Source organism: Megascapheus bottae, chromosome 2 (genome assembly GCF_031878675.1).
Source record: "Megascapheus bottae isolate mThoBot1 chromosome 2, mThoBot2.hap1, whole genome shotgun sequence".
NCBI classification, from domain to species: domain Eukaryota; kingdom Metazoa; phylum Chordata; class Mammalia; order Rodentia; family Geomyidae; genus Megascapheus; species Megascapheus bottae.
The window spans coordinates 74,007,047-74,022,705 of NC_143510.1; the positions used below are offsets into that span (position 1 = coordinate 74,007,047).

Here is a 15,659-nt window from a genome sequence, read left to right on the forward strand (position 1 = left end):
TCAGAAAGAATGACATCATCTCATTCTTAAGGATTGTGATTGTTGTTCTTAACCTACTCTGTGAATCTCTCTGTCTCTGTCTCTGTCTCTCCCTCTCTCCCTCTCTCCTTCTCCCCCTCCCCCTCCCCCCTCTCTTTTTTTTCCTTACAGGTTATCTCATGTTGTCATTGACTTTGGTACTTGGTATATTGTATATACGTTTATTTGAACTAGAGAAGGGAAGGGGAAAAACAAGATGTTTGGAAGGGGCTGGGGTAGGGAAAATGGGAGAAAAACATGGGAAGGGGGAATCAATGTTTAAGAAGTAATGTGCCCACTGCTTGATGATGAATGTAACTGTAACCACTCTACACATTAACCTGACAATAAAATACAATAAAAAAATTTGAGCTGGTGCTGGTGAAAATGCAAGTTGTACTTTTGTTTAATTCTAATTAATTTTTAAAAATCATATTCAGGTTATTTGAAAGAGTTTTTAGTATAGTTGGAACAACTCATGAATATCTTTCCATCTGTTGATTGTATGATTTTTAAACAACCACACATGTATTTCCAGTGAAAGTGTAACATGTACCAGGTTTTGAAAACTTACCTTAAAAGAAGGTCTTGAGGCCAGGAGTTTGGCCTAGTGCTTGAGTGCTTGTCTAGCATGCACAAAGACCTCCACAGTCTAGAGTGAATGCTCCAAGCTAGCTTTCCTGAGAAGACATTCACTTTTTAAGAGTCGAGAGTTATGGCAAAGGGCCCACTCAGACCAGCTGCTCTGATGACATTTTAAGAGGAGCCGATTAACTTGGCATGGTTATGCCAAGGATACCAAATTATCTTCTGGTTGACTCAGCACTTCCAAAGGATGCTACAAAACAGTGATAGAGATGCCTGCAAATGAGACAACAACCAAGAAATTAGGACATAGAGATAAGCAGAAGAGGAAGTTTTCTCATATCATAAATTATTTTGTGGTAACCTCACTCCCACCACTCTTGTAATTTTTTTTTTCTTTAAATCAACTCAGTTACATACTTACATGTAAAATCAGACCTGTCAGCAAATACAAAGAAAACTAATAAGGCTGGTAAAAGTTGCTTCTGTATCAGAAGCTTTGAGACTTTGGGTCTCATTTAACCTTTGTAAATAAGAACTGACAGCATTGGTTGGAAAATATGGGAGACTGAAATGTTTCTGAAGAATGTCTGACTACAAAGTAAACAGCCTGAGGGAAGAAATATCAAATCAAATGCTGCTTCCGCGTTCCATAGAACTGAATTCACAGTCAAATGTACTGTAGAGATGAAAGGCTTGCACACACACAAAATCATGGGACAATTTGAGTTTAATGATAACCCAAACTTAATGGAATTTTTTGTGTTTTAGCAAGACAGATAATTTATTTTTCCCCTAATTATGTTAGATACTGACATGGAACTGTATAGCATTAAAGACATAACTTTGAAGATGTTTATCTACCTGTAACTTCTCTTGACCTTACTGTAAGCAAGTCAGCCCATGAGAAAATATTTAGTAGGTATTTTACTCATTTCATAATAGAAGCCTTTTTTGGTAATCAAACTGGTATGGACATTTTGTATGAATTAGTATACTGTTCTTCAGATTAAGGATTTATTTTGGTTTATTTGGAAACACAGGGAAAGTGAGCTCAGAAAACTCATAGCATAATGAAGATGACAAGGGGAATGATTTGAGTGCCAGGGAGCATCCAGTGAGAAGCTCATCGGTCTATGCCACTGCTTCATGGTCAGTTTCCAAAACTCTTATTCTCCAACACAGCATTCTCATTTAAATGCCTCTACATATTAAAAGACATACAATCTCAAATCTCAAAGGATCTAGTTAATGAGGTAACTCTTTTCCCATTAGTTAGTTTTAGAGATTTTACCTTATTTTCTGTACTTCCATGGGAGATGAAGCCTGTACTACTGCTTACTTGATGAACTTGTCAACCAGGAAATAATGTCAGTTCCTCCTGCAACTTTGCTCCAGCTGTTTTTCTGTCTAGACTATTTCCACCTTTCTGAATTGTTGAATTTCCCAATCCATTTGTCAGTTTTGTGCCCAGGAGAGCTCTCTGCTTTAACCTTGGACTTAATCCTGCCAATATGATTTGACAATTACGATTTAACATACCTATGCAATGGTACTTACTGTGCCATTACAGTGGTTCCTATTTTTTTCATATTTTTATTGTAATTAATAGAAGGGTTACATGATATTTGCCAGATAGGAGGTGCATTAATTCACATACATTGATACCCTTTCACATGTCTTGATCCCCATTTCCCTCCCCCTGCCCCCACCCCTCATCTTGTTTTCCTATTTTTTTTTTTTTTTTTTTGCCAGTCCTGGGCTTGAGCTCAGGGCCTGAGCCACTATCTTTGGATTTTCTCAAGGCTAGAGCTCACTTGAGCCTCAGTAGCACTTCTGGCTTTTTTTTCTATGTATGTGGTAGCAAGGAATCGAACCCAGGTCTTCGTGCCTGCTAGGCAAGCACTCTACCACTAGGCCAAACTCCTGGCCCTGAGTGGTTCCTATTTTAAGTCTCAGATACTGGGGACTGTAACTGCAGGTTTTTTTTTTTTTTTAAGTTCCAGTCCCCCTTTTCTCTATCATAGTCCTTGCAAAGGAAAGATGCACATGAACTTTTTTAGAACAGAATGAAAGACATGATGTCTTACAACAAGACAGTTGATATCATCAGGCTGCATGCTTCTGGTTTGCATTCATTTGGTTGGGCAGTTGCTATTCCACACTTGTCCTTTGGGGCTACTGTCACTTGACGCTCCTTTTTAGCTTACTTCACCTTCTCTTTCTGCATGATAGGGAAATGGCTTCTCTGTTTATGAACTCAAAATTTATGAGCATCTGACAGAAGAGTAACTAGGACCATTAATGCTTCATTTTCAACCCTCTGAGAGAGAAGCAGACTTTATGGAATAGTTACCTGGTATGTATATATATATATATATATATATATATATATGTTTTTATATGTTTGTATGTTTTTATATGTTTTGTATGTTTTATGGTGTATATATATATAAATATATATGTTTTGAGGGAGTGACAGTGGGACTTGAACTCAGGACCTTACTTTCTTATTCGACTTTTCTGCTCATGGCTAAAGCTCTACTACTTCAGCCATGTCCAGTTCCATGTTGGGGAGTATTAATCACATATTCTTCTCGCTCTTCTTCCTCAGAGATAGCCTTAGCCCTTTCCCCCTCAGCTGGCTTGATCACTAAAATTGATCTTTCATATATGTGTGTAGGTGTGTGTGTGTGTTCCTTTTTATAATTTGGCTTGCATTGGGCTATTTCTAATTTCATCCAAGTTGCTTTGATTTATACTAGCTGTATAATATGCTAGATATTATATATACACAGAATAAAAACACCATCTTCAGCCTGGGTGATGGAGTTAAGAGCCATTTCCTTGTCAATAGACTTCACTAATTTAATAACAATTTAATAACAAACATGTGTTTTTGTTGTTGTTGGTTGTGAGACTTGAACTTTGGGCCTGGACATTGTCCCTAAGCTCTTCAGCGCAAGGTTACTGTCCTACCCCTTGAGCCCCAGTGCCATTTCAGGTTTCCTAGGGAATAGGTCTCTCATGGACTTTTTTACTGCTGGGGCTGGCTTTGAACCGCAATCCTCAGATCTCTGTCTCCTGAGTAGCTAGGATTACAGGTGTGAGCCACTGCGTCTGACTGGATTAGTTTCAAAATCTGAAATAATAACCAATGCTATTTACACTTAAGAGCATTTCATAACAAATACAGTGCCAGGTATTTCATAAAAGTGTTTATAATCTAATGTTAAAAGTTATGTTCCAAAAGGGAAAATGTAAAAAGCTGTTTTCTTAATAAGGCTATAATTTCTTTTTTGATGGGATGTTCAAAGTAATTTGTTAAATCTCAAGAGAGTTTTCTTTATATTTTTATACATATGAATAGTGACGCATTTATTTAGTATAGACCTAATGGTGTAATACGCATCATGTACTTTCCAACTCTGGCTGGCTTCCTCTTTAGAAACTGGAGGGGAAGGAAAAGAACACACAAGTAAAATGGTTTAATTTGGGCATTTGCTATTTACATTAAGCATTGTTTGGAGAAGGAACTTGAAACTACATATAAGATGATCTGTCTTTTAAAGGGCTTCAAGTTTCTTAGGCATTCAGAAGGTACTGCTAAGTCTTTTTTTGATTACCGATTATAACCGATAGCCATCTCTAGATGCATGTTTCAAGGTTGTATGTTTTCAAGGTCAGGTTCCCCTCAACTTCTCTAGTCCTGGAAAAAGGAAACCAGTCATACAAATTCAATACCTTCCCACCTTTAAGATTTGCTACAAATGCTGTAGCAAAACTAAAGCTTAAGCTAAAATGTTTCTTCAGGTTATCAGGAAAATCTACTTTTAGGAACTCATAAATCATACAATATTTTGTAGAACAAAAGTGCATTGGAGGGTTATTTATCCCAGAGAGAAAAACTTAAGTTTTTGAGACTGAGTTGTACTGTGTAGCTCAGGCTAGCTTTGAATTTGTAATCCTCCTGTAAACTTGTTAGATTGCAGGTATACTCTACCACACATAACTTATCTTTCTTCCTTTCTTTCTTCCTTCCTTCCTTCCTTCCTTCCTTCCTTCCTTCCTTCCTTCCTTCCTTCCTTCCTTCCTTCCTTCCTTCCTTTTGTAGGTAGACTGAGAGTTCCAGACAAAGACGAGGGCTGGAGGGGGGCGGGTGTTGGCAGTGTGAGGAGGGGGGAGTACTCGGAAAGGGCTGAATGCTTAATTCCACAATTTCAAAATAACTGCAAGTCTGTAGGCACACAGCAACACACACAGGAGGAAGGAGCCTAAATGATGATGCAACTTAAAAACAAATAATTTCAAACAATTAAACAAGAACTTTTTTTTTTTTTTTGGTGGGTCATGGGGCTTGAACTCTGCCTGGGCACTGTCCCTGAGCTCTTCAGCTCAGGGCTACCACCCTACCCTTGAGCCAAGCCCCACTTCCCGTTTTCTAGAGATTAATTGGAGATAAGAGTCTCAGGTCCTTTTGTGCCCGGGCTGGCTTCTCAGCCTCCTGAGTAGCTAGGATTACTGGCATGAGCCACCAGATCTGGCAGCATTGTGCCACTAAATATAGCCTTGAATTTTTTTTTTTTTTTTTTTTTTGCCAGTCCTGGGCTTGAGCTCAGGGCCTGAGCACTGTCCTTGGACTTTCTCAAGGCTAGAGCTCTACCACTTGAGCCTCAGCACCACTTCTGGCTTTTTTCTATGTATGTGGTACCAAGGAATAGAACCCGGGTCTTCATGCATGCTAGGCAAGCACTTTAACCTCTAGGCCAAACTCCCGGCCCCTAGCCTTGAATTTTAAAATAAAGTATCTTAGTTTTGTGTTTGTAAAACCAACTAGCTTGTTTTGTTGTTGTTGTTGTTTTTTTGCCAGTCCTGGGCTTTGAACTCAGGGCCTGAGCACTGTCCTTGGACTTTCTCAAGGCTAGAGCTCTACCACTTGAGCCTCAGCACCATTTCTGGCTTTTTTCTGTGTATGTGGTACTGAGCAATTTAACCCAGGTCTTCGTGCATGTTAGGCAAGCACTCTACCACTAGGGCAAGCTCCCGGCCCCTCAATTTTTTTTTAAATCAAAATTTAATGATATATATGCTTAATTTTTTTCTAGTTCTGGGGCTTGAACTCAGGGCCTGGGCACTGTCCTTGGGCTTTCTTTTTTCTCAAGGCTACCACTCTACCACTTGAGCCGCAGCACCATTTCTGGCCTTTTCTGTGTATGTGGTATCGAGGAATCAAACTCAGGGCTTCACGTATGCTAATACTCTACCACTAGGCCACGCTTTCGGCCCTATAAGCTTAATTTCCTAAAACATATATATATATATATAATGGTGTGTGTGTGTGTTTGTGTGTGTGTGTACTAGTCCTGATGCTTGAACTGGGGACTGAGAATTGTCCCTAAGCTTTTTGGCTCAAGGCTAGCCCTCTACCACATGAGCCACAGCTTCATTTTGGGGGAGTGGAGTAAGAATAAGAGATAACAATTCTAACAGACTTTTCTGCCAGGCTTCAAGTGCAAGCCTCAATTCTTTTTTTTTTTTTTTTTTGTAGGTCATGGAGCTTGAACTCTGCCTGGGCACTGTCCCTGAGCTCTTCAGCTTAAGGCTACCACCCTACCCTTGGGCCAAGCCCCACTTCCCGTTTTCTAGTGATTAATTGGAGATAAGAGTCTCAGGTCCTTTTGTGCCAGGGCTGGCTTTGAACCCTGATCCTCAGATCTCAGCCTCCTGAATAGCTAGAATTACAGGCGTGAGCCATGTCTGGCTGCAATCCTCAATTCTTAGCCTCCTAAGTAGGTAGGATTACAGGCTTGAGCAGCCATACCTGGCACCCAGCACTGGTGTATTTTGTTTTACAAAAGCATTTTGAGCATTTAAACAACTTTTTGAACTAAGCCTGATCTTTTTTTTTCCTTCTGGTTCTAGGGGTGAACTCAGGTATTATACTCTTGCTTGGCTTCTTGCTCACAGCTGGTGCTCTATCACTTGAGATATACTTTCTATCTGGGACTTTGCTGGTTAATTGGAGATCGTGTCTCGGACTTTTATGCACAGACTGGCTCTGAATTGTGATTGCCTGATCTCAGCCTCTTGAGTAGTTAGGATTATAGATATAAGCCACTGATATCTGGTTCTGAACATGAATCTTGGGTGGGGGATTATACTCAATGTTCACTAATATCTTTATTTTTGGTAATCTGGTTCTCAAAGCTCCCCTCTGTAGCTCCCTAATTTGAGCTGCAAATTGAAAACTTTTACAACATGCCAGGCATAGACCACAGTGACCGAGGGCGAGCTGGGTATTAGTATGTTTTCAAGCTCCCTAAAGTGGCTCCTCCACGAGTAGAAAACATTTAGGAAATATTGATTTATTTCATGGCTTATTGTGAAAAATAAAACATATGACCAGGAACAACAAAAGTAATTAAACCTGGGTAAACATCTCTAACCATTAGAACATGTTCAATTAATTGACTGCATCACCGATGCCCCCATTTTCTCTCCATGACTCAAATGTGCAACAGGTAAGCTAGCCAATTCTCTTTAAAGTGAAACAGAACAGAAGCAAACACTATTACTTCTAATGAGAAGAATGTCTTCACTGAGTTATTTGTGACCCAGTTAGGACACACTTTTCTTTTCTTTTTTTAAAAAAAATTTAAAGGGAGAAAGAGCTCTTCCTAGCAATGTTTCAATTGCTACTGAACCAATGAAGGTAGGGCAGACTGGAATATTCATGGTCCAGAGAGTAATCTGAGGACTCATGATGCTTGCTGGTGCAAGGCAGAGTGGAGACCAAAATCAGATCTACTGACTGCTAGGTACATGTTCTTCTTGTACAATCTGGCCTCTTCCTAAATCCTTTAGATTCATTAAGCCTTTGTTCTTTCTTCCAGGTTTTGTGTATGTGTTTCATGTGTTGTGTCTGTGTTGTTGTGGATTGAACCTCTGGCCTTGTGTTAGGCAAGTAGTCTAACACTACCACTGAATTCCCAGCCCTTGTTTTTATTTAACCCACAATTCTTCTGGCATCTACAATCCTCCTGTGTCTGCCTCCTAGATGCTAGGATTATTATGCATACCTTCCCCCCCACCAAAAAAATGAACAGTTCTTTCAGTCCTATTATATAAAGGAAGGAGAGAGGAAGGGTGGAAGACGGAGGTAAGGAAGGAGACAGGAGACAGAAAACCCCACAAATCACATCTTGTGCTCCAGCAGCAAAGAGAAGGGTAGATGGCAACAATGTGAGGTCACTGCTGTCAGTCACAGAGCAGTTTATAAAGGGCTAGTCTAAACTTGTTGGGGATTACTTACCTATTTACATTTTTAGGAAGAAAAGGACATGGGGAAAGTTGTGATTTAGGAAGGAATATTCTTGGGGTTGATGCATTGTGATAGAAGATATAGAGGGGAGGATGTGGGAAGAACAGTTAAGAAGCTGTGTGGGACTGAGATAAAGAGGAACTAGGGTAGTAATAGTGAAAACAGATCCGGACAAAAGAAAGGTTCTAACCCCAGCAGACATATTTGTAACAACACAGGACATGCAGCTGGTAGTATTTCAATAAAGCATATCCTACTTGTAGATTTCATAGCTATTTATACATAGGCTAATGGAACATTTAGTTATGTGATCTTTGAATGAATAATTGTGTTAAATATAGGCCTGGTAGTGGTTTTGAAAAGCTAGGAAAGGTGGTTTGCAGGTCCATTCTCTTATGTCTTTAACCAAAAAGTTGCCTTATTATTAAAGGATAGCTCACATTGTTTTGACAAGCATTTTAAGCTGAGAAGGTGAAGAATAAATTCGATGACAAAATCAGAGCTATGAGACGACTAGAAAAACAATGGCACAGATAATAGATTATAATATAGATTCAAAATCCCGCTGTCTGGAACCCAAAGCCCAATTAACAAAGTAGCACAGGTCTCCTAAAATACATGAAGGAAACATAGGTCTGGTTGGTAGTAAAATGGAAAATATAAGATGGAGGCAGATTTTGGGCTTTAGGAAGATGTGATGGTATGGAATAAAGTCAGTAAGGAATGATCTAGAAAAATAAGCAAACAAACGAACAAAAGGAACCCAAGTTAGCTTGCCACATTCGTGAGGAACCAAGTATGAATTTTGACCTACCAGCATTACTGAGGACTTGGTAAGGCTGAGAAGAGGTATGAAGTTGAAGATGGTTCACATGTGGGTCTGGAGGTGGTGTAACATTAAGAAAAACAAGGCCATCTGGGACAATGACAGAGCAGGATGAGTGAGTCAACTTAAGTCCCTTGCTAAGGATGGAGATGATACAGGCTAGTTGCCTAGCCTTAACAAGACATGATGGCAATCATGCCTGGTTTTGGGGGTGGGGGGAAAGACCATCAGGTATAAAGAGCTTATAAAAAGCTAAGTAAAAAGGAGTATGTAGTAAAAAGTATGATCTTCAAGACTGAATAGTTGAGAACGGTCATCTCCTATTGTAAACATGTTGTTCAACTTCATAAAAGTGAAGGCTACCAAGATCCATGTGAGATCTGGATGAACAAGGTAAGCATAAAGTTAACACAGATAAAGGAAACACAGAGCTCATGAGTCTTTGAAGAGGCAGGGTGTGTGTGTGTGTGTGCGGGGGTGGGGGTGTGGGTGTGGGTGTGGGAAACTATAAGGAAGAAGCAGAAGCTAAAGTGGAATTGAACAAGTCTGAATATGGCAAATGCTTTCTGTGGTTTCCAATGTTTCTCAACTCCAGCTATAGTGGTTGGTCACTATTCCTGTCTATTCCTTGCACCCACAAAGGACTGCCCATTGGAGCTTATGCTTAGAAGGCTCTTCCAGGGAGCAAGCAGAGGTGTCTTTATTTCCCTCATTTCTGCTCAAATATTCTCTTATCAACAAAGACTTCCCTGACTGCACTGTGAAATATAACATTATTCCTTACTATTTCACTTAGGTTTGTCTCTCTAATGTCCTAGAACTCCCTCAAAGACCTTGCTTGGTGTAGAACAGTATGAATTTATCACAAGCAGTACCAAGTATTATTATATTATATGATTAATGAATGAAGACTAGGAAGTATAGACAAAAGACATGAAAGCAGATAGCAGTTACTCTGGAGCAAGGTATAGGGAAACAGGGACAGATATCAAGTCAGTGTTCTACCATACTGAAGTGATTCCAGCCTTCAGAGTTGGTGTGGCTTCACTGTTAATTTCCATGCCCTATCTTACCATATTTTGGATGTGAAACCTACCATCTACCATAAGTATGAAGCAGGAAATTAAAGACTAAGAATTTTAGACACACTACTGGTTTCTCTTGGAGAGTAGGCTCATGATTAAAAACTTACTATACCGGATAAATTTAAAGGAGTCTAACTTGAATTTCTAGCTTCCAGATAAGATAGCTACCCTTGAGTTCACATTTATTATTTACCCATTTCCCTTCATTTTTCAGTCTATACTTTAGGTTAATCAAAGCCAGTCTTATAAGAAGTGTTATTTTATCATCACCAAGATACCTTAATGATCATAGAAAATCAGCAAGCATCTGACTTTTACGGAGAACAAACCATAAACCACTTCAATATAAATGGCATTAAGATGGCAGTGAAAAATAGCTGCACTCTTTAAATTTAAAAATGGGTCATTTTGCTGGGTGTTATTCAGGAGGCTGAGATTTGAGGATTGTGGTTCAAAGCCAGCCCAGGCAGGAAAGTCAGTGATGCTCTTATCTCCAATTAACCACCAGAAAACCAGAAGGACTGTGGCTTACAGTGGTAGAACACCAGTCTTGAGTAAAAGAGTTCAATGATACAGCCCAGGTCCTGAGTTCAAGATCCATGACTGAAACAAAAATCATGTTTCCTGGCACTAGTGGCTCATCCCTGGAATCCTACTACTCAGGATGCTGAGTATGAGGATGATCATGGTTCAGAAGCAAGCCCAGGCAGGAAAATCCTTGAGCAACTCATCCACACCTTCAAAGCCTCAGTTTTTCCATAGCACAGCACAAGTCCACATAGCTTACAATATACCCATAGAAAATGCTTACTTTAGGAAGTATTTTGTAAATAGTTGTGTTGTACAAAAACCCTTTACTTTTCATTGACTAATTCTTTTCTGACATACTAGGTTTGAACTTGGGAGTCCCAGGAATGCCAAGCAAACACTTTACCACTTGAGCCATACCCTTAACCCCCCAATAATTTTTTCAAAAGTAAATGTTTTTCATGGTGGCTTGGAAAATATGCAATATTGAAACCCTGACTTCAAGTAAGAGAATCTTAGTCCTACACTGAACCCCAAATCAGATGGGTGTGTTACTGAGTTGGGAAATTGAGGAGTAGTGCTAGCCAGGGAAATTATACTTGTAGATTAATACTATAATAGTATTATTCAATGGTGACACTATAAACTCCGACAATACAAATTACACATGCTCATCTTTAGTATATTCATCTATAAAACACGTCTTTTAAAAAATGGAGAACATCTCAAAAGAGTTGTTCTTGACAAGAAAGTAAACTCCTGAGATTTTAAGGGGCAAGATGATCAGTTTCTTAAAAAGGAAACTACATAAATAAAGACGATTTCCTTTTTGGAATATAATGAGAGCCGTATAGAAATCCAACCACCAACTTCCTCTGTCACACTCTTTATACTGGAAAAGCACTTATTCTAAAGGTTTGTCTTTAGTTAGGAGGTAGGTGGCACAATTATGCAAGGAGAAAGTATCTTTTTGGGGGGGCTTACCTAGGTGTGTAAGAATAATTTAAAAAGATAAAGGTTGATATGGGATTTAGGTGTATATGTTTTAGAATGGTATGCATAGGTTACAGAAAAGATAGCTACAGTAAGACCCAAATTTTATACAGGCACGAAGAAGGAAGTATATCAACAGCAAAAGCTTAAAGAAACTCCCCTTTCTTACTTAGTTTTACAAAATGAACACAATTTAAAATTCAGTTGTAATACATAAATCCCAATATAAAATGAAAAATACTCTTCCCATAAATATGAGCTCAGTAACTATTTTATACTATCAAAATATATTTAATCATGTAAAGATAACTTAGCATTTCAACAATATTGTTATTTATGTTAATAATTATAAAACCAAGAGAAATTTTATTATTTTTAACCAGAGTTCATGTAATGATTAGTGACAAGACTGAATTATTTAATGAAAAATAAATTCTTTTAACTCTTGTGGAAAAGCTAATCTTTCCTAAAACCACATTTCAGGACTATTGAACTGACCTATGGGATTAGAAAGGTTGAAGCTGTGGATAAGATGATAGGGGCAAGGCACTGTTTTCATTTTACAGCCAAGATCATGCATATTAGAACACCAATTCACTGTAACACAACCATAACATTCCAAGCACATTATAAACTGTTGTTAGATTTAAAAAATCTAAAGTAGAAAAAAGTATTCCAAAATACGATGTTCAAATCAATTTCAATATTCAAAAAGTTCAGTCCCCATTCAGAAACAGATAAACAGTATATTTATTAAATGAGTTAAGACAAATAAACTTTACAAATAGACAAATAATAAAAGGCTCAGTGGCTAAAATAGATGGTAAGCATCATTAAAAGAAATCAACACCATCACGGTATCTCAGTTGGCTTACATGTGGAAAAAGAAATTTTCAAAGAGCAATTTCACAGAAATGAAGCCAGTTTTTTTTCTTATAAACAAATTACCATTTCTTGGTTCAAAACTGACATCTGTTATGAAAATTACCATATCACATATTTGTAAGATGACAAGGAGTAACTCATCTTCAAAGTGCAAGTAAGTCTATTTACAACCACAAAAAAGGCAATGATGAGGAGAAAAGGATTTTTAAAAAATATACAAAGATTAAAAACATTTGGGATGCAAAATCAAACAATTTTTTTTTTGGTTAGAGGATAAAAGAGAAAAAGTGATTGCATTACAGATGCTGATTCCAGCTATACATATGATATAATGGGATTCGAGATCTTTAACAGCTTTGCTTGCATTTTTTTCTACTTACATAATGCTCTGGAAATTTCTGGTAAAAATTACAGTGTCTCAAAGAGAGAAATACACACTAAGCATGTCTTGCTACTACTTCATAGATGTCATAGGACCAGTTTATGGATTAAAGTTGGTGTAAAAAGCCATTGCCTTGAGTTGAAAATGAATACTGTAAAAGCTCAATACAAATCCTCCAAAGCACATGCACTTCTAAATCTTTTGGTAATTACATTCATATTTAAGCATAACCAAATAAAAAAAAGAAAACTGAAAATATTTCCCTTTTTCTCTATTCCCTATGCCTTACAGGCTTCCTCAGTGAATAGGGTCAATTTTTAGAGTTGAAAGGGTTCTTCAAGATGAGTCTAGTCCACCACCCTCATTTAAGGTAAACTATTTCCCCAAGATCATGCAGCACATTAATGGCAAAAACCAAGACTAGCAGCCACATCTTGACTCCTAGTCTAAATATGCTTCCAGCATATCATGCTACCTCTTTTATACAGTATGAGTCACTATAAATACCTGATGAGTAAATGTACAATAATAAACGCTGACAGAGCCATTGTGTTTCTAAGACTTGCAGAGGATTACTGCAAAGAACTGATGGAGAGAACAAGATTTCCCCCACCCACCAAAAATATCAAGCACCATCAACTAACATTTCTTTTCTGGGTCAGCACTCTAGGATGTAGTAGTCCTCGTAAACTTTATGTCAGCCTGAGGATTGTGTATCTGGTGAAATCTGGGCCCTGATACACTACCAATTTTTAAAGGGTAAAGACAAGAGGAAAACAGTAGGAAAAAGTAGACAGGACAGAAACTGAGTTTGTAAGGATTCTAATTGGTTTAGAAATGGGCATTCCAAAATATAGTGAACTGTTAAATCTCAACATACCTGTTTAGAAGCATTCTACTTTTCATATACTCTCATTTTACCTAATCTGTTATTTGGCCACTTAGTAAAAGACAGTGATGATCATTGCATTAAAAAATTAAAAATGTGAGATTATATTTTAGGTAAATTCTTGTATTCTGATTCTATTACATTATGAACAAGGAATTAAAGCAGTATTTCATGGGGCTGTTACCATCTTGAAAGTTATTCCAATTGTGATTAAAGAGAAAAGACTGATGCACCATTATATGCAGAATCGAGGAAAGAAGCTGAAATGTCTTTTTAAGAAAACATTGCCGTGTATTTATTTAGTAAAAGGGCATATTTATTTATGTTTACAAACAAGTTCCAAAAAGAAAACATGTATGCTTCTACTTATTAACCTTTTCAAAATGCCAACAGCCCTCATGCTATATGAAGGTCTCTAAGAATTTATTAGAAAAATCAATACAATTCACTCACAGTTCACCAAGACATCACTAAACTAACATATTTAGACAAAAACAAAAAGGACTAAGGTTCTCTTGTAGTTTGATAGTTTGATTTAATTTGATTTGCCTGAAATAACAAAAGCATTTCAAGCATCTTTCATTATGTAGTTGATGTCCTGCATTAAACAATCTACTAAATTCTGAACAAAAGTTATTAGCAAGTTTTCAAAAATTTTAAAAATTAAACAGTTGTTTCAAAACCATTAAGTAGTAAATGTATTTAAGAAACTAATTAGGACAGATGCCAGAACTTTATTAGAACACCACTGCTCATGTTTTTTTTGTTTTGTTTTCTTTTTTTAAACAAAGCATTAGTGTTATCTATTTGGCTATTAGTATTAGCAATTTATCTACAATATTTAACAAGGTAAATTGTAGGCAAAAATTTAGTACAGTTTCAATAGAAACACCCCCCCGCCCTGCTTTTTTTTCCTGAAAATACAGCAGTATTTGAAGGACTAATTTTTCTCTGCATCAGTTATAAGGAAGCTTCCCATCTATGAACAGGAAAAAAAAGTATCTACAAACCTTGTAAACAGATCTGTATCATTTATAAACATAAATAATCCAAATTATTAACAGCCAACAGCAGAAATGAAAGTATCAATTCAATGATCCAGGGCTCTTTGTCTTGCCCAGCTTACTCCTCCCTCTCTCCCATCAAGGATTGAGAAAAACTGAAGTTCTGCTAATACACTGTCTTAGGACCTTTCCACAGGTCACTTATACTGCATTACTGTTTTATCTGTCAGTTCGTTTCTCCCACCCCACAAAAAGCACCCTCAGTCTGGCAGAAAGCTTTGCTTTTTTTTTTTTTTTAAAAAAATAAATCTACATTCGTACAAGTGTGTCTTCTGTTGAAGTCCAAAGACAAGAATACTATCTTGTCCATCACAATATGTGAAAAGACCCAGTTTCAATTTGTTTCTTTACAATGCAGCTAGTGTGTTAACATTCAGCTTACAATCAGAGTGATGTTTCCAAACTATGTAGTGGGCTTCCTGGGGATGAAGAGGTAGCAGACTTGTTCATTTCTATTGTAAGGTGAATTCCGCTGTCAACAGCATTGTTATTTTTGTTAGGAGAGGGTGGAGGACTGGAGTTACGTTTTGTAGGAGCATCGTCTTCAGCATCAGTGTCATCAATAAGGGGGATATGAGGCTCTGAATCTTCTATCCTAAACTCAGGATGTGTCATAAAGTTGTGAATCGAACTTCTTGATTCTGGCTTTTCTAACCCTTCATATAAAGAACTACGAAATGCATTCACCACTCGAATCTGCAAATATCAGAAAACACAGGAAGATGTCAGTACGCTACTCAGTTAACTAAAAAAATGGCTCATTTATGAGTTTGAATCCACAAACAGCTAGGTATGAGTGAATCATATTTGCATGTAATGCAGTGGAACTTGCAATACACTGTAAAAAAATGAATATTTTAGTAGGACACTACAGAACAACAAAACCACATATTCATAAAAACTTAGAGGTATAGATTCAAAGTAATACTATGAAAACCTCATTATCAGTGGCTAAAAATTTAATAGCCATTTTATAGGATTTTTGCCTAAAAAACAAAAACAAACAAACAAAAAACCGAACCATACACAAGCTTAGCTGATTTCTTTTTAAATTAAAAAGGAATGTATTTTTGAAAACAAGTC

The 15,659-nt window shown here is 37.4% G+C and overlaps 1 protein-coding gene across 4 annotated transcripts in view; it reads right to left on the reverse strand.

The window, feature by feature from the left end:
• Positions 1-12,082: 12,082 nt before the first annotated feature.
• Positions 12,083-15,659, reverse strand: part of Atp2b1 (ATPase plasma membrane Ca2+ transporting 1) — a 100,267-nt gene continuing 96,690 nt past the window's right edge. For 3 of the 4 annotated variants that reach the window (XM_090328369.1, XM_090328371.1, XM_090328370.1), the window contains one exon: positions 12,083-15,272. In XM_090328369.1, the coding sequence (XP_090184495.1) occupies positions 14,961-15,272 (312 nt within the window). In that variant the 3' untranslated portion in view covers positions 12,083-14,960. The remainder of the gene's footprint in view (positions 15,273-15,659) is intronic. The other variant, XM_090328372.1, reaches the window with a different exon arrangement.